Source organism: Rhincodon typus, chromosome 14, assembly GCF_021869965.1.
Source record: "Rhincodon typus isolate 14 chromosome 14, sRhiTyp1.1, whole genome shotgun sequence".
Lineage (NCBI taxonomy): Eukaryota > Metazoa > Chordata > Chondrichthyes > Orectolobiformes > Rhincodontidae > Rhincodon > Rhincodon typus.
This window is the reverse complement of record NC_063345.1, coordinates 135,330-155,458: the sequence shown is the minus strand read 5'-3', so window position 1 is coordinate 155,458 and position 20,129 is coordinate 135,330. Positions and strand designations below refer to the sequence as shown.

General features: G+C 43.2%; 1 protein-coding gene across 1 annotated transcript in view; it reads left to right on the top strand.

The window, feature by feature from the left end:
• gpc4 (glypican 4) overlaps positions 1–20,129 on the top strand; it is a 97,192-nt gene that overhangs the window by 17,674 nt on the left and 59,389 nt on the right. Inside the window, exons 3-5 of the mRNA XM_048605431.1 lie at positions 3,717–3,882; positions 12,630–12,760; positions 19,377–19,520. Of these exons, the coding sequence (XP_048461388.1) occupies positions 3,717–3,882; positions 12,630–12,760; positions 19,377–19,520 (441 nt within the window). The remainder of the gene's footprint in view (positions 1–3,716; positions 3,883–12,629; positions 12,761–19,376; positions 19,521–20,129) is intronic.

Sequence of the window (20,129 nt, the reverse complement as noted above, 5' to 3'; positions counted from 1 at the left end):
TCCATAGGATTGTGATGCTATAAAGAAAACTACATTGGCTGGATATGAGTTAGTGCCTGAGGCAGATAGGCAATGGTTCCAGAACGTAAAGAAAAAATCAGGACAAACTTTTATATTGAATTCAAAACAGTTAAGAAAATAATTTTGACAGGTGATATGAGCATTAGAAGCTAAAAACATGTATGAAGCTCTTGGGAGATTATTCTTCTAGAGAATGTAAAAATTCTACCTTTTATAATAACACATGTTGGGCAAAGAATTGCAAAAACTGTCCCAAAATTTAAATATACTACATCCACTGGTTCCCCACTATCTGTTCTGCTAGATACATCCTCAAAATGCTCAAGTAGTTTTGTAAAACATAATTTCTCTCAAATCTAAAAGAGAAAGAAAATTAAATTGCAAATGTATTTTTACTTTGCTATGCCATCACCCATATTGTAATGATGTGGAGGTACCAGTGTTGGACTGGGGTGGGCAATGGCAGAAATCACACAATACCGGGGCGGCACGGTGGCACAGTGGTTAGCACTGCTGCCTCACAGTGCCAGGGACCCGGGTTCAACTCCACCCTTGGGTGCCTGTCTGTGTGGAATTTGCACATTCTCCCCATGTCTGCGTGGGTTTCCTCCGGGTGCCCCGGTTTCTTCCCACAGTCCAAAGATGTGCAGTTTAGGTGGATAGGCCATGGGAGATTGACCGTGGTGTTCAGGGATGTGTAGATTAGGTGGGTTATAGGGGGATGGGTCTGGGTGGGATGCTTGGAGGTTCGGTGTGGACTTGTTGGGCTGAAGGGCCTGTTTCCACACTGTAGGGTTTCTATGATTCTATGATTCTAGTCCAACAGGTTTATTTGAAATCTCAAGCTTTCAAAGCACTGCCCCTTCATCAGGTGAAGTGAAGAAAAGCATACAGGCCCAGAATTTATATGCAAAGAGATCAATGGGCAGAGATCAAAAGATCATGCAAATGATGTGAGGTGGAGTGTTGACAGCTTGTGATTTGAAGTAAACCTGTTGACTATAACCTGGTGCCATGCGATTTCAGACCATCACCAATACTAGAACATAGAACAGTTCAGGACAGGACAGTACAGGCCCTTCGGCCCACGATGTTGTGCTGACCTATTATCCTACTAAGTTCAATGTACCCTGCATACCCTACATTTTACTGTCCTCCATGTGCCTATCCAAGAGTTACTTAAAAGGCAGTAAAGTATCTGACTGAACTACCATTGCTGGCAGCGCATTCCACACGCCCACCACTCTGTGTGAAGAACCTACCTCTGACATTTCCCTATACCTTCTTCCAATCACCTGAAAATTATGCCCCCTCGTAATAGTAATTTCTGCCCTGGGAAAAAGTCTCTGACTATCCACTCTATCTATGCCTCTCATCATCTTGTATACCTTTATCAAGTCACCTCTCATCCTTCCTTGCTCCAATGAGAAAAGCCCTAGCTTCCTCAACCTTTCCTCTTAAGACCTGCCCTCCAGTCCAGGCAGCATCCTGGTAAGTCTCCACTGCACCCTCTCTAAAGCTTCCACGTCTTTCCTATAATGAGGTGACCAGAACTGAACACAATATTGCAAGTGTGGTCTAACCAGAGTTTTATAGAGCTGCAGCATAACCTCGCGGCTCTTTAAACTCAATTCCCCTGCCAATGAAAGCCAACACACCGTACGCCTTCTTTACAACCCTATCAACATGGGTAGAAACTTTGAGGGATGTATGAATGCGGACCCCAAGATCCCTCTGTTCCTCCACAATGCCGAGAATCCTGTCATTAGCTCTGTATTCTGTATTCTGCATTCGGATTCGACCTTCCAAAATGAATCACTTCACACTTTTCTGGGTTGAATTCCATCTGCCACGTCCTTGCCCAGCTCTGCATCTGTCAATGTCCCATTGCAACCTACAACAGCCCTCCACGCTGTCCACAACTCCACCAAACTTCATGTCATCGGCAAACTTACTAACCCACCCTTCTACTTCCTCATCCAAGTAATTTATAAAGATCACAAAGAGCAGAGGTCCCACAGCAGATCCCTGTGGACCTGTTCTGAGGAAGGGTCACTGGACCCGAAACACTAACTCTGTTTTTTCCTTCACAGATGCTGCCAGACCTGCTGAGTTTTTCCAGCAACTTTGTGTTTGTACCTGTGGAACACCGTTGGTCACCGAGCTCCAGGATGAACACTTTCCATCTACTCCCACCCTCTGTCTTCTATTGGACAGCCAGTTTTGTATCCAGACAGCCAAATTTCCCTGAATCCCATGACTCCTTACTTTCTGAATGAGCCTACCGTGTGGAATCTTATCAAATGCCTTGCTGAAATCCATGTACACCACATCCACTGCTCTACCTTCATCGATGTGTTTTGTCACATCCTCAAAGAATTCAATAAGGCTTGAGAGGCATGACCTGCCACCCTCAAAGCCACGCTGACTATTCCTAATCAAACTGTGCTTTTCCAAATAATTGTAAATACTATCTCTCAGAATCCTCTCCAATAATTTGCCCACCACAGAACTAAGACTGACTGGTCTGTAATTCCCAGGATTATCCCTGTTCCCTTTCTTGAACAAAGGAATGACATTTGCCACCCTCCAATCATCTGGTACTATTCCAGTGGACAGTGAGGATGCAAAGATCATCGCCAAAGGAGCAACAATCTCTTCCCTCACCTGTAATAACCTTGGGTATATCCCGTCTGGCCCAGGGGACCTATCTATTCTCATGTTTTTCAAAATTTCTAGCACATCCTCCTTCCTAACAACTACCTGTTCGAGCATGTCTGCCTGTTTCATGCTGTCCTCACAAACGTCAAGGTCCCTCTCACAGGTGAATATTGAAGCAATGTATTCATTAAGGACCTCCCCTTCCTCCTCTGACTCCATACACAATTTCCCTCCACTATCCCTGATTGGCCCTACCCTCACTCTGGCCATCCTCTTCTTCCTCACGTAAGTATAGAAAGCTTTGGGGTTTTCCTTGATCCTACCCACCAAGGTTTTCTCATACCCCCTTCTTGATCTCCTAAGTCCATTCTTTAGCTCCTTCCTGGCTACCTTGTAGACTTCTAGAGCCCTGTCTGATCCTTGCTTCCTCAACCTTAAGTAAGCTTCCTTCTTCCTCTTGACTAGGTGTTCAACGTGTCTTGTCATCCAAGGTTCCTTAATTTTACCATCCCTTCCTTGCCTCGGTGGGAGAAACCTATCCAGTACCTGTAGCAACTGCTCCCTAAACAACCTCCACACTTCTGTCGTGCATTTTCCTGAGATCATCTGTTCCCAATTTATGCTCCGCAGTTCTTGCCTAATAGCATTGTAATTCCCCCTCCCCCAATTAAATACTTTCCCATACCGTCTGCTCCTATCCCTCTCCATGACTGTAGTGAAGGTCAGGGAGTTGTGATCATTATCACCGAATATTGGTGGTTACGATTCATTGCCATAGCCACTTCTGTCTGTATTTATCAAGCATCTGGCTTTACATTTCAAGGGCAACGGTCACTTCGTACTGTACTATTGACAGCCTGTAGTTGAAGATAATTCTCAGTCATTTGTCATGAATTTTTTGGAGCAAAACTGAGATCCAAAGCTATCAACTCTCAAAACCTTGAAATGAGCTGGAAGTTAAGGATAGAATGATGGGTATCGAAACCTTTTACTGCATGTCATATCATCTACATCTTTTTTTTAAAAAAAAATAGGTCAATCCAACAACAGAGTGTACCAACGCACTGCTGAAGATGACGTACTGTCCACAATGTCTAGGGTTACTTCCTCTTAAACCTTGTAAAAATTACTGCCTGAATGTCATGAAGGGTTGCTTGGCCAATCAGGCAGATCTGGACACAGAGTGGAACAATTTTATTGGTAAGTTTTTTTTTAAGTTTCATGATAAAGAATTTTATGATGGTGGAATGGTAGGAATGGAGGAAAATGGAAGAGAGTATGATTCGGAGCAAGAGTAAAATGCCAAGGGTAGGTGAGAAAACCGTAAACATTCTTGTGCATTGCAACACTTATTTCACTTATTGTTGTCAGTGATAACAGCAGGAAAAGGCTTGTGTCTCTTCACATTAATGGTGGGGCTCCTGATAACCTTTTACACAATGCAGTTCATTCTCCTCCATTTTGGAGATTTGAGCTAGTTTATTTTTAATCTGTATGCTTCTCCTCCTTGTCAAGCTTTATATCTGAGAACTCATCAGTTTCTATTGCTGGGGATGTAAATTTGTGTAAACTCCTTAGAGGTGGCACGTTGCAGGCAATTCAGAAAGAGGAACAGTAACGTTGAGGCTTGTAGAAAGCAGTAACAATTTGAGTAAAATATGCAGAATGGCGATTGAAGAGGCTGAAAGCTTAAGCAATACTAACTGAGGTAACATTGACGAAAATAGAAATAAACCCTTGGTGTGTTTGCATTCCAGCTCCCATGGGAGAGGCGGGGGATTCTGATATAGGAGTCCCACATTCAAAGACACTCCAAGATCCGATTGAGGGACCTAGAATGGGGAAAGAGGGGCTCAATGAGAGCCACCAGCTGCCCTTGCTACTTAGCACCACAATGCCCACTCCACTACAACCCTCAATCCATGAACACACACACATGGTCAGGGCTCGGGCTCGGGGCATCATTGTTTGGCTAGCCGTCATTAGCCTCCTGATGGCACTCTTGGTCAAAACAGTTGCCAGCCTTGAGCCTCAATAAGTGTGATTGTTTCCTGGGGGGTGCTGATCCTTGGGAAAAGCCGGCCACTAGCCTGATCACTGCCTGTTTGGCAAACACAACTGCTGGGCCTCTTGAAAAGAAGAGATGTTTGGAACTCATCTTCTTTCCAGCCAGTAGACGTAAGAACTTTAACTAACTGTAGTATTATGCAAAGTATAATCATGGGTGGACTTCTTAGATATCAAGTAAAACAAATTTTCAGCAGTCATGTGAAGAAAAAGAAACAGAAAATAAGAGAAGGAAAAGGCCATTTGGCCCTTCCAGCCTTCTCTGCAATTCAGTACGATCATGGCTGATCATCCAACTCATTCTCCTGTTCTGGATTTCTCTCCCATACCCTTTGATTCCTTTAAAACCATAGAACCACAGAAATGATATAGCACTAAAGTGGACCATTTGGCCCATCTTGTCCACGCTGATACAAAGACACCCTGATGCCCTTTCTCATCCTATGTTCCTGCACACGCCACATAACGCTGCAGTTTACGGCACTCAAGGTGCAGATCCAGCTACTTTTTGAAAGAGTTTAGGGTCTCAGCCTTCACCACCAACTCGGGCAGTGAATTCTGGGCACCCACCATTCTGCGCATAAGAAAAAAAGTTTTGACCTCATCCCCTCTAATCTTCTGCTACTTGTCGATCCTCCTTCTCACTTCCTCAAAGAATTGGTCAAATTTGTAAGGTATGAACTTCGCTTAAAGCCATGCTGATTATCCCTGATACTCTGTCTTTCTAAATGATAGTTTATCCAATCTCAGGATTGATTCGAACAATTTGCCCACTACTGAAGAAAGACTAATTGGCCTATAATTGTTTAGCATTTCCTTTGTACCCTTTCTAAACAGTGGAACCACATTTGCATTCCTCCAGTTTTCTGGCACCTCACCCGTGTCTAGTGAAGATTAGAAAATAATCCTCCAGAGCATCTGCTATTTCCTCCCTGACCTCCTTCAACGTCCCAGGGAACAATCCACCTGGCCCTGGCGATTTATCCACTTTCAAGGATTCCAACTCGTCTAACACTTCCGGTCTTGTTATGATTATTTTGTCCAATATTTCATCCAGCTCCTCTTGGATTACTGTATCTATATCATCCCTTTCCTTTGTGAATACAGAGACAAAAAATCTGCTTAAAATTCTTCCATATCTTCTGCGATTTCACACAAGTTCTCTTCCTCATCTCTGATCGGTCCCATTTTTACCTTAACTATACTTTTGCTCTTTGGATTCCCTTTGTCTTGCTTGCTAATGCTTTTCATGCCCCTTGAGTCCTTTCTTTTTAACTTGATCCTTCTACTTTGTATACTCCTCTAGGCTAATTGCAGTGTTGTTTTTTTTTTTTAGCGACTATCATGAGCTTTCTTTTTCTGATTAATCTTCCCCTGTACTTTTCTAGTATTTTTCTGCCAGTGCCATGTGTTAGTAGCTATTCATGAAATATCTCCAAGTTTGCTGACGACACAAAACTGGGTGAGAGAGTGAACTGCGAGGAGGATGCAGGGATGCTTTGTGATTTGGACAAGTTCAGTGTGGACAAATGCATGACAGATGCCAATGTAATGTGGATAAATGAGAGGTTTTGGTACCATTTCGGTAGCAAAAACAAGAAGGTGGATTATAATCTGAATGTGATAGATTGGGAAAGGGGGAGGTGCAAAGAGATCTGGATGTCCTTGCGCACCAGTCGCTGAAAGTAAGCATTGCGGGTGCAGCAGGTGGTGAAGGCTGCAAATGGTACATTCGTCATCATAGTGAGAGGATTCAAGTACAGCAGCAGGGATGACTTGCTGCAATTGTACATTGATGAGACCACGCCTAGAGTACTGTGCAGTTTTGATCTCCATATCTGAGGAAGGATGTTCTGGCTTTGGAGGGTGTGCAACAATGGTTTACCAGACTGATTCCTCGGTTAGCAGGACTGATGCAAGAAGAGAGATGTGATTGGTTAGTTCTGTGTTCACTAGAGTTGAGAAGAATGAGGTGGGGGTGGATCTTATAGAAATCTACAAAATTCTAACAGAATTAGACTGGGTAAGCGCACAAAAAATTTACCTGATGATCGGGGAGACCAGAACAAGGGCCACAATCTAATGATTCAGGGCAGGTCATTCAGGACTGAGATGAGAAATTTCTTTACCCTGAGAGTGGTGAGTCTGTGAAATTCTCTCCCACAGAAAGTGGTTGAGGCCAAAACAGAGGTGTTTTCAAGGAGGAGTTAGATATTGGGGCGGCACAGTGGCACAGTGGTTAGCACTGCTGCCTCACAGCACCAGGGACCTGGGTTTGATTCCACCCTCGGGCGACTGTCTGTGTGGAGATTGCGCATTCTCCCCGTGTCTGTGTGGGTTTCCTCCGGGTGCTTCGGTTTCCTCCCACAGTCCAAAGATGTGCAGGCTAGCTGGATTGTCCATGCTAAATTGCCCATTGTTTTCAGGGATGTGTAGATTAGGTGGGATATGTAGGATGGGTCTGATGGGATGCTCTGATGGTCGGCGTGGACTTGTTAGGCCGAAGGGCCTGTTTCTACCCTGTAGGAATTCTATGATCTATGATGATATTGCTCTTTGGGGCTAAAAAGAACAGGGAAAAAGTATGAGTAGAGTACTTATTTGGATGATCAGCCATGATCGTATGAAATGGTGGAATAGGCTGAAAGGGCCAAATGGCCTTCTCCTGCCCCTATTTTCTATGCTCTGTCTTTCTATTTCATGTTAGACACACTGTTACTATACAGTGACCTTCTTGAACAAAAGAGAAACTAAGCATTGCCCCTTACAGTTCAATGGCATCACCATTACTGAATTCCCCCACTATAAATATCCTGTTGATTACCATTGACCAGAAACTGAACTGAACCAAATCAGCTAGATGAGTTCCATAGCTACAAGAATGAGTTGGAAGCTAGGAACCCTGCAGTGAGTAACTCACCACCTGACTCCCCAAGTCAATTCCACCATGTATAAGGTAGGTGTATGATGATATACTCTCCACTTGCCTGCCCTTCAGAATGCTCAAGACACTCGACACCTCCCAGGACAAAGCAGTCCATTGTTTGGAATCTCATCCACTGCTTTCAAAATTCTCTTCCTTCGTCACTTAGTGTGTATCATTTCCGAGGTGTACTACTGTAACTCAAAGTTCCTTTGACAGCACCTCTAAACCCACAATCTTTACTATGTTGAAGGACAGGAGCAGCAGATGCATGAGAACACTATCACTGGCAGGTTCCCTTCTAAGGGACTCTCTAACTTCAAATAATGCTGATCATGTGAATGTTGATCTTGTGCGTTGTAACCTATATGCCTTACTCTATCCAAGTTTTGTCTCACCATATGATCTGTATGTCCTTGATTACTATGATTTGCCTGTGCTGCTTGCAGATAAAGTTTTCATTGTGCTTAAGTACATGTGACAATAAATCAAATCAAATCAAGTTGCACCGTATCCTAACTTGGAAATAAATCACTGTTCCATGGTTGTTAGGTCAAAATCCTGGACTACTTTGCTAACTGCGCTATGGGCGTCCCAAGGTCACATGGATTGCAGCGGTTCAAATACATCTCAAGGTCATTTAGGGATGGACAATAAATGTTGGCCTTGCCAGCTATACCTACAGCCCATGAATGTATTTTATAAAATTTTTAAAAAAGAAATGACTAGCATTGAAATAAGTCTATCAAACGTACAATAAAGTGGACATTCCCTTGCAGAATAAAATTCTCCCAGGAAAAAGTGGTCCAGCAATGACTAATAGAAGTCAAATATGCAATTTCTGTTTCACTCAACTGGAAAATTTTATTCAAGGTGACTAGAACATTTATAAATAGAATATAATTATTAAGCCCTATGGTCGGAGTGAGTGAGACTGAGACAGAATGAGTATCTGGGGATTTGGATCCAAGTGGGAATTCAACTAGCAAATCCTCTGCAAGTTTAATTATAGAGTAAAAGTCAGAATCAGACATACAAAGTTAAAATAGAGCAGTTAAACAGGCAGGTGTTGATTACTGTAGGAGGAATTGAGATAAAGAAGTGACTCATCAAGGGGCTCTTGCAGTGCAGTGCAGTGCAGTGGAAGTGAATGAATGATTTATGAATGATTTTTATTGTTACATACCTAGGGAGATACAGTCAAAAGTGTCTTGTGCTGCAAGCCAGCACTGTTTTAAGTCTTAAAAAGAATAAGAAGAAGAAATTACTTAGAGTTCATCTTCATCGACCAGTGTCCCAAATGTGGCTCCAGGGTTTCTGCAATATCTATACAAGGTTGGCCTCAAGGAGTTCCCACTCCAGGTACAGCAACGACGATGCTGATGCACCAGGGGACTCTGGCTCCTCATACTGCTGCCTTGCTGACACCGCCAAGATTCCCCGCTCTGGACCTACCGATGTCAGGAATCCCTGTTCTGGCACTGACGCTGCTGCAATCAACGACCCATTGCCGCCTCCAAAATTCCCTGCTCCGGGCCTACTGAAGCCAGGAGTCCCTGCTCTGGGCTCCACCACTTCCACAACCTCCTGCGACATCGGGAAGAGAAAAGGATACGGCCGGCCTGGAGCGAGCCGCCTCAGTAGGCTGAACACTACATACTATGCCAGCGCCATCATCTTGAGAGGCTGTTGGTAGTGTTCCTGCCTCTGAGCCCTGAGGATCTTGTTCAAGTCCCACCTTCTCCAGAGGTGTGTTACAGCATATCTGAACAGATTGATTAAAATGCCTTTTAAAAAGGGTTTGTTTAAAATACAAGGTCAAAGTAAGCTGCATAGTCAGTGAGGGAGATTTTGCCAGAGTGACACTGAGACAGACAAAGTGAGAAACTGGGAATTCGGGGCAGAGGATGAAAGAAGTGCTTTAATTAAGGTTAAAGAGAAATAATGTCTCCAGTGCAGGAAGGGATTATAGCACAGATTGAAACCTGCATTAGGACCAGCCATGTCATGAGTGCACGAAAAACATCCAGTTAATGAGTACACTTGCTCAGTATTTCCAGCATTTAAAGTGGAAGCTGGGTATTTAGTGTCTCTATGACCAAAAAATTAATAGATTAAGTGAGTCTCAAATGGTAGGTTTTAAGGAATATCTTAATTTAAGGGCTAATTTCAATCCAAAGTCTAGTCTGTACCCTAAATAGCAGTTATTTAAAATGTGCCAAATTATTTAAGAATAATGTCAGCCAGTATGCCTAAGGATTTGATATCAGCCAGGCGGAATGTGCGACCTGTCACGTGGGGAGTTATGGGAACTGCTAGCGTTGAGGATGACCATGTCTGCAGGAAGTGCTACCAACTACACAAACTTGAGCTTCAGGTTTCAGAGCTCAAGCAGTGGCTGGACAGGCTCGTGGGTTTGCCACAGAGAATTGTGTGAATAGCATATTTAGAGAGATGGTCACAACACAGTGAGGGATCTGGAGGAAAGAAGGGAATGGGTGACCACCAGGTAGTGCAGGAGTTCCCTAGGTCCTGTACACAAATCAGTTTTCTATTTTGGAAGCTGATGAGAAGCTGATGTACCTCAGGGAATGAGTGATGTGGGTACAGAGATCAGGGAGAAGGACTGTGATATAATTAATGAAATTTAGCATAGGCAGAGAGGATGTTCAGAGTGGCCTGGTAGGCTTAAAACTAGATAAATCTTCATGGCTGGAGGAGATGTATCCCAGATGGTTGAATGAAGCAAGGGGAAGCTATGAGGCACACTGGCAATAATTTTCATTTCCTATCTATAGGAGAGGTGCCAGCGGACTGGAGGGCAGCCAATGCAGTGCCATTATCCAAGAAGGTAGCAAGGGAAAAACCAGGAAACTACAGGCTAATCAGTCTAACCTCAGTGGTGGGGAAACTGTTGGAAACAATTCTGAAGGACATCATTTACCTGCACTTCAAAAGACTGGAATTAATCAAGAACAGTCAGCATGGTTTTGTTAATGGAGGTTATGTCTGACCGACTTGATTGAATTTTTCGAAGAGGTGACCAGGTGTATAGATGACAATACCTTTGACATTGTCTACTTGGACATCAGCAAGGCATTTGATAGGGTCCCACATGGGAGACTGATGGTGAAGCTAAGGAGGGATCCAAGAAGAATTGACAAATTGAATCTAGAATTGGCTGAGTGGCAGGAAGCAGAAGGTGATGGTTGATGGTGTTTTGTTGATGGTGTTTTTGTGATTGGAAGCCTGTGTCCAGTGGGGTTCCATGGGGACTGGTGTTGGGGCTCTTGCTGTTTGGTGTGGGTGTGTGTGTGTGGGGCAAGTGGAATTAAATCTGAATAAGATGATGCATGTGGGCAGGACAAACAAGGCAATGGAGCTCTTCCAAAAAAATTTCCATGAGGTTTGTCAGGCATTACTTGCCTGCCGTGAATCCATGGCTGATCGTCCAACTCAATAGCCTAATCCTGCTTTCTCCCCATAAACTTTGATCCCATTCACCCCCAAATGCTATATCTAGTCGCCTCTTGAATATATTCAATGTTTTGGCATCAACTACTTTCTGTGGTAATGAATTCCAAAGGCTCACCACTGTTTGGGTGAAGAAATGTCTCCTCATCTCCGACCTAAATGGCATGTCCCGAATCCTCAGACTGTGAGCCCTGGTTCTGGACACACCCACCGTCGGGAACGTCTTCCCTGCATCTACCCTGTCCAGTCCTGTTAGAATTTTGTAAGTCTCTGAGATTCCCCCCCCACCACCCCTCATTCGTCTGAAGTTTAGCAAAAACAATCCCAACCTAGTCAATCTGTCCTCATACATCAGACCTGCCATCCCTGGAATTGCCAACTTCCCCATCACAGGTATTTGGCTAACTGGTTGAAAATTCCTTGGTTTTCTTCTTTTGACCTTATTAAAAGACTGAGTGACATGCTATTTTCCAATCCACAGGGCCAAATAGTTAGATAGTAGCTTTTGATCAGCATAGACTCCCATTAGAAAGAGACAGCTGTTGGTGGTTTAACCTGAGGGTTACCATGTCTCAGGTATAGTAGAGGTTGAGAAGGAGAGTCCTTTATGGTAATCTCAGCCAATGCAGGAGTTGAACCCATGCTGTTGAGGAGAAATTGACTAGAGTGGGACTATACTCATAGAAATTTAGAAGAATGGGGGGAGGGGGGAGATGAAAATCTTATAGAAAGTCAAAATTATGAAGGAAATAGATAAGATAGAATTAGGGAGGTTATTTTCACCTAGTGGGTGAAACTACAATTAGGGAGCATAGCCTCAAAATAAGGGGAAGCAGATTTAGTACTGAGTTGAGGAACTTCTTCACCCAAAGGATTGTGATTCTGTCGAATTCTCTGTCGAGTGAACTTTATTGCATGTTTTTATGACAAAGAAAGATTTTTGAACAGTAAAGGAATTGAGGGTAATGGTGAGCAGGTGGATTAGTGGAGCTGAGTCTCAAAAAGATCAGCCATGATCTTATTAAATGGCGAGGCAGGCTCGAGGGGCCAGATGGCCTACTCCTGCTCTTATTTCATATGTTCTTGTGTTCTTATCACTGCATTGCAAAGCAGCCAATTCAGCTAACTGACACCTGTGCTTTTACCCAGTTGTATGCCCTGTCTGTTTACAGTTTCTAGGAACTCTGCTTCCATTTGACCATTGAACTTCCATTTGTGTCCAGCTCCTACTGCAATCTGCCTTGTTTTGATACATGTTACCTTTGAATTGTTTGAATCCCTTATCTCGCTGCTGCTGCTCTGACTGTTTGTAATCTGCTCCTTCTGCGGTGTTTAGATTGGTTCCAGCTTCAACTTTGTTCCTAGCTACTGATGACAAATGTGCAAAGGTGATTTGAGTTCGTCTTTGGGCAAAGAGTTGGAAGTTTTGAAATAAAGCAGTTGTTATTAAGGTGTGGCAATAACTGACCATTTCCACTTACAGATGCGATGTTAATGGTTGCAGAAAGGTTGGAGGGACCATTCAACATTGAATCAGTAATGGACCCCATTGATGTCAAGATATCTGAGGCAATCATGAACATGCAGGAGAACAGCATGCAGATCTCTCAAAAGGTATATTCATGACTTAGTGCCTGGTTGATGTAATCTTTTCTTTATCTTTAAATGGAGACATTTTCAAAATGTTGTACGTTTGTCCCTGCTCTTAAATCTGTGTAACTGTCAACTTGCTCAGCTTAACAGCAACAGCAGCCTTTCCTCAAGAAGTCTTCCTCTATTGCATGCTAATGTATTTGAATGCTTAAAATTTTAAGAAAGAATTATTTATACTGTTGAGTTGTTCATTGATCTGATCACGAATATTTGGCTTTAATTATCAAATGTCTGCACATTGGCCAAAGAAGAAAAGGCACCTGTTATGAATGGATCCATCTTAGGCTACTGAACCCCAATTTTGTAATGTCACTGAACCAGTAATACAGAACCCTAGGCTACTGTTATCAGACACTAAGCAGGCGGTGGCCCTGCGAGAGACTCTGCAGCTAAGAGGAGCAGCAAAAGTGGAGAGATTCCTGAAGCAGATGGACAAATAGTAGAACTGCTTCAACAAAATTTCAGGTGTGACATCACAGGATAACAGACTAGATAGGTTAGAAGTCAGTTTAGCGAGGCTAAATGGAGTTTATTTTACTGCAAGGAACCTGAGGAATAAGGTTCTTGAGCTGAAGGCACAGAGACCATAGCTATGACTGAACCTTGGCAGGATTGGTAGCTGAATATTCCTGGTTATAGGGTATTCAGACAGGAAAGAGAGGGAAATAGAAGAGGAGGTATTGCAATATAAATCAAAGAATCAATAATATCAGTGAGGATAATATCTTGAAAGTATCATCAAATGAGATCATATGGGTACAAGTAAAAAACACAAAAGGGGCAAACTCACTGTATTATGGGTTCCAAACAGTCTGATAGACATAGGTGATCAAATATGTAACCAAACTTCAAAGAAGTGGCAGAACAGCAAGGCAGTAATAGTTTGGAGTTTTAAGTACCCAAATGTTAACTGGAATTGTTCTATTGTGGGAGGTAGAGAGGAGGAAAAATTCTTAAGCATCCAAGAGAACCTTTTTAGCCTGTACATAGCCCAACAAGGGAGGGGCAGTTCTGGACCTAATGAGTCGAGGAAAACTTGGCAGGTCCGGCAGCATCTGTGGAGAGAAAGCAGAGTTAGGTGTTCGGGGCAGCAATGACGAACTCTCCTTAATATCAGCACACTCAGACATGAAGGCCATCAGTTTAACTGGGACAAGGTAACCATAGTAGCCCAAGCCAAATATTGACTGCACAGGAATTCCTAGAGGCGTGGTTCTCCACCCATAGAATTGGACCCCATATACAAACCCATACAGATCAAAACCGGAAATGACACTACTCACCATAACGGACTGGACAGTATAAATTCCAAGCGGAGTAGAATAACATCACTTCATTGGAGGCCTCACTGATGATGTTACCTAGGACGGTTACGAAACGTCTGAACGAGAACAAGCCAGCTCGGCGAGCAAGCCAACAACCTCACCCATAACCCGAGCTACAGATCTTTGCCTAAACCATACTGAACCTTATTTGGACGACAGTATTGCATGTAGTTCAACTTGAAATAGTATAATAAGGATATAGAGACACTGGAAAGGGCGCAGTGAATATTTACAAGGATGACAACTAATTAGTCTATACGTATCGAGAAAGAATGAGCAGTTGGATATCCCCTCAGCGGAGGCAGTGGCATCGTGATGATGTCTTTGGACTGGTAATCCAGAGGCACTGGCAAATATTCTGGAGACATTAGGTTAAAATCCCACCATGGCAGGTGGTGAAACTTGAATTCAGTAAAATTTGAAATTAGAAGCTTGTCAAATGATGGTGTGTAACCATTGTTGTAAATATTCATCTGGTTCACTAATGTCATTTAGGGAAGAAAATCTGCCATCCTTAACTGGTCTGTCTTGGCTGTCTGTCTGGAGTTGCATGCATGTGTTTGACTCTTAACTGCTACCTAGACAATGCTGGTCTTTGTAGTGATGCCCACACCCATGTGAAAGAACAAAGAAAAATATCCTGCCTTGGGAGGGAAACACAGTGATCCGAAGATATTGCTTTGTGAGCTGAGTACTACTTAGGTGGGAATTCGCTCTAGAGGCCGGGAGGAGATGCTGCTTTTTATTTTGCTTTCCAGCCTCCAAGTAGTGATTGGTGATTGGTCGTCTTTAATCTACAAAGTAAGAAACTAAAGCACGAGTATACCTATCAGCAACAAACACAGGACAAAAATGGTGTATGATTGGCAGAATGACAAGTAGTTAGGAAAGTAAGTGTGACAGTTTAGGAATTACCAGGTGTCAGAATATTTGCTAAATCATGTGTTTTGGGGGTGGTGGGAAGTGGGTGGGTGCATTTACTGGGGAAGAGGAGGCAGGGTATGATGAAGAGTCTGCTGTAAGTAGTGGGAGGGTGGGAAGAAGGATGCTGCAGGAGAGGAGGAGGAGTGCTGGGAGAAGAACTACACTGAAGGGCAGAGAGGGAGAGGGAGAAGGAGACTTCCTAGAGGAAAGAAGTCACAGAACTGTTGACAAAGGAATACTCAACTAACTGGGAGCCACAAAAGCTTGAAATTTTGGAAGTAATGAATTCCTTTCAAATGGATGTGAACCTTCTAGCTCTCGAGAAAATGGCACAAAACTTTGTGTACTGTAAGAAGAATATTGTTGAACTTCAAAAGAACTTGGATAGGTTTTTGGAATGGGTAAATAAATGACAAGCATGAATTGGCTCATTTTAACAGCAATATCACAGAGGGGCAATATAAAACAAGAGAGTATGGAAGCAGTCAGGTTAGCTGCTTACTCTTTTGCTAAACAAAGAACTAGTTAAGCTAATTAACTAAATTAACATCCTTTTAAAGGAGCGGTGTAACAAAATTTAAAAAATTAATAGATTTGTCAAATTCAAAATACTGTTGATGTACTCTGAACAAAGAAGAAAGAAAATTACAGCACAGGAACAGGCCCTTTGGCCTTCCAAGCCTGCGCCGATCCAGATCCTCTATCTAAACCTGTTGCCTATTTCCCAAGGATCTGTGTATCCCTCTGCTCCCTGCCCATTCATGTATCTGTCTAGATACATCTTAAATGACGCTATCGTGCCCGCCTCTACCACTTCCGCTGACAATGCATTCCAGGCACCCACCACCCTCTGCGTAAAGAACTTTCCACGCGTATCTCCCTTAAACTTTTCCCCTCTCACCTTGAAATCGTGACCCCCAGTAATTGAGTCTGAAGGCTGCAACAACGAGCAATTGAGGGAATGCCTGAAGTGTACCAGTAGATGCTGTGTGCTCCCACATTTGGAACAACCTGGTGCAAACATAGGCACAGAAGCGAGTGAGGCAAATCATGAGCGTAGGGCTGAAATGAAGACAAAACTTGAGGAGCAGCCTCCCTGGTGGAATGGGGCTGCAACCTCGTGCAACCTTGTTCAGACATGGAACGTGGACTCCTTAAGGCCACAAAAAAAATCAAGAGCCTGACAGTACATGACCATCTTTTGTTACATGGCACTGATTCATGTAACACCCTCCACCAATGGTAAAGGGGAGGATGCCCACATGGCAAGTCTGTCATGGGGGTGCACCTACCTCCAGATGGCAGGATGAAATTCTGTCCTGTGTCTATTTGGTTGACGAGGTCAAAGAAGTGAAGGATGTTCAGCTGCAGCTCATACAAGAAACCCTGTGGAGAATGGAATGGCACTTCCTTCTGAGAAGCAAATTTCCAGGGTCAGCTGAAGATGTGGGGTAGGTGTTCTGAAAGGAGGCTTCAGATCCCTGAAGCAATATAAAATTCTGTCCAAGTGGCAATCTGTTCAAATGGGCATTCACCACATTCCAGGGACAGCTTGACAGTACGAGTGCAGTCATAGAGTCATATGGCACAGCAGAGGCCCTTTTGTCTCATTTGAATCTCCATTGATCTATCTACACTAATCTCACTTTGCAGCACTTGGTCCATAGCCTTGAATGTTATGACATTTCAGGTCCTCATCCAAGTACTTTTTTTAAAGATTGAAATTTCCTGCCTCTACTACTTTCCTGGGTAGTGCATTCCAGATTCCCACACTCTCGGGTTGAAAAAAGAATCCTCTCCTGCCCTTTACGTTTAAAATTATGCCGTCTTGTTATTGAGTTTTGAACTAAGGGAAGCAATTGCTCTCTATCCAACCTGTCCATGCCCCTCATAATCTCTGCACTTCAATTCTCAGCCTTCTCTGCTCTTAAGAAAAGAATCTGAATTTAATCTCTCTTCATAGCCAAAATGCTCCAACCCAGGTAACATTCTGGTGAATTTCCTCTGCACCTCCTCTAATACAATCACATCCTTCCTATAGTGTGTTAACCATAACTGCACACAGTACTTCAGCTGTGGGCTAAATCAAGTTTTGTACAGCTCCCTGCTATTATAATTTATGCCTCAACTGATAAAGGCAAGTGTCCCATATGCCGCCTTAGTGGCGCTATTAACCTGTCACCTTCAGGATCTGTGGACGATGCCCCAAGATCCCTCTGTTCCTCTGAGCTTCCTAGTGTCCTGCTATTCATTGAGTAGTCCCTTATCTTTTACTCTTTCCAAAATGCATCATCTCATGTTCAGGGTTAAACTGCATCTGTTTGGATCTATGTGTCTTTACCTGTTTTTTTCTATTACCCAGGTAAGGCTTTATCAAGGCTTTGCTGAAGTCCATATAAACTACATAAATTGCACTACCTTTATCTACTCAGCTGATCATCACCTCAAAAGATTCAATTACATTTCTTTTGATTGTGGGAACTGAGTAACATACTTTAAAGACGCTTGATGGCTTCAGCTGTGAGCCGAACATCTGGAGACACAATGTGCAAGTTATTGTGCTGTCATTTGGTTTGCTCTTCTGCCATCCAAAAATGGCTTCAACTCGGATGCAGCAACATGAATGTGAAACAGGTTCAGTGAACAATCAAAGAACAGTAAATCTCTTACAGCAGCTACTGTTTTGGATGGGGAAGAGCTTTGATATGAGGTAACCATGTTCTGATCAGTTTCTGATTTAAAAAAAAAAAAACTGGATAACTTTCACAAAACGTTATGGAGACCACTCAGGTCCACAAAAAGGAGCTCTGTACCATCAAAAACAGAAATTGCTGGAGAAACTCAGTACTTTTGGCAGCATCTGTGAAGAGAAAACCGAGTTAGTATTTAAAGTCCAGACCCTGATGGGAGGGGTGGGGAGTGTGTAGGAGGCGGTGGAGGAGTGAGTGGATTTGTGAAGAGGGAGCTGAGAGAGAGAGAAGGAAAGGTTATGTGGCCTGTGAGTGAGTGAAAATGGGTGGGCGTGCTGAAAGCAACCCATGTCATGACAGGACTTGGTGTGGGGCAGGTAATAGACAAGAAAGAAGGTACTCGGGCTGTAAAATTATTAGGCTCAAACTGAAGGCTGTAGTATCCTGAAGTGGAAGATAAGTTTTCACTCTTCTAGCTTGCATTGAGTCTTGCTGGAGCACTGCAGCAGGCCTAAAACAGGAACGTCAGCCATGGAACATAGCTCTGTGTTGAAGTGGCAGGCAACTGGAAACTTGGTCATATTTATGACAGAGCATAGGTGTTCGGCAAAGCAAAAGTTCCCAGTCTGCAATCTGTCTCCCCAATATCAAGATGACTGTACCATAGTTGAGGCCATCCAACTTGCTAGAGAATTACGATACTGTATGCCATCTCGCAGATGGTTTGATTTAAGATGTATCAAAGGCACACTCAGCACCCACCCAAAGCAGGAAATTCAGTTCCTCAGCAGAGATTTACTGAGTTATTTATCCCAGAAGAATTCAGGGAGTCTCTTGTGTACCTTAATGGCAAACTGCAGGGCTAGGGGTTTCCTGATGTCTAAACTTTTGAAAACAACTAAACAAATGATAAATGCTAAGTAAATGAGTTCTGAGGAAGGGTCACCAGCCCCAAAACGTTAATTCTGTTTTTTCCTTCACAGATGCTGCCAGACCTACTGAGCTTTTCCAGCAACTTTGTTTTTGTTCCTGATTCACAGCATCTGCAGTTCTTTAAGTTTTTAAATGAATGATAACCCGCTCAAATCGGAACTATTATTCATTCATGGGATGGGTGTTGTTAACTGGGCCAGAATGTTCTGCCCATCCCTAATTGCTTTTGAATTGGTGGCTTGCTAGACCATTTCAGAGGGCAGTTAAGACACTACCACTTTGAGATGGATTTGAAGTCACATGGAGGACGTACCGGGTAAGGATGGCAGATTTCCCTCCCTAAAAGGCATTGGTGAATCAGCTGGTTACATAGTCATCAATCGACCTAGTTTTAATTCCAGATTTTATTGAATTCACATTTCATCATCTGCCGTGATGGGATTTGATTCTGATTTGTAGAATATTAAACACTTAAATAAAAACAAGGAACTATGAGTGCTGGAAATCAAAAACACAAATAGAATAGGCTGTTAACCTTGTCCCCACTCCGGTGTCCAAAGTGGAAAATCACAGTCTTCTCTATGTATGGAGGTTAAGCTTCATTTTAAACATTTAGAAACGCATTCCAAAAATGGACAAGCCAATTTAATACATTTTATAAAAGTATGGCGTGTCTGATGGGTTGTCAATTTTATTTCCCTCTAGGCATTTCAAGGCTGTGGCAAACCGAAGACTTGGTCAGCAAGTCGCTCAGGTCGATCGGTGGCTGATGGATTTAATGCTCGATTCAGACCCTATCGTCCTGAAGAACGTCCTACAACAGCAGCTGGCACAAGTCTTGACAGACTGGTAAGCTTTAATGCTTTGTATTTGCTTTAAAGGGTCCTGATGTCTGATGAGCAGAGCCATATCCCCAATAAGTGTTGAATATAATATTTGCAAGCTCTTGATAAAACATGAGGAAAGATTAAATAACTGTTGTTGGGCGGGGTCTGTTGGGGAAGCGAGACCACAAAGTGATAGAAATGTTCATTTAAGTTTGAATGTAAATCCATATCTGACATGTATGAGTCTTTTAAGGGCCAGTTGACCAGAGTTCAGGACCAGCATATTCTTGAGGATGAAAGGTAAGGATGCTTCGGGTGCCTTCGGTGACGAGAAATGTTGTAAGCTTAGGGACCATAAGACATAGGAGCAGAAATTAGGCCATTCAGCCCATTGAGTCTGCTCCACCATTCAATCATGGCTGATGTTTCTCAACCCCATTCTCCACTTTCTCCCCGTAACCCTTGATCCCCTTGACAATCAAGAACCTAACTACCTCCATCTTAAATATACTCAATGACCTGACCTCCACAGCCTCCTGTGGCAGTGAGTTCCTTAGATTCACCACTCTCTGGCTGAAGAAGTTTAGGACTTAGAACACTTAGGACTAGGACTTAGAACACTTAGGACTAG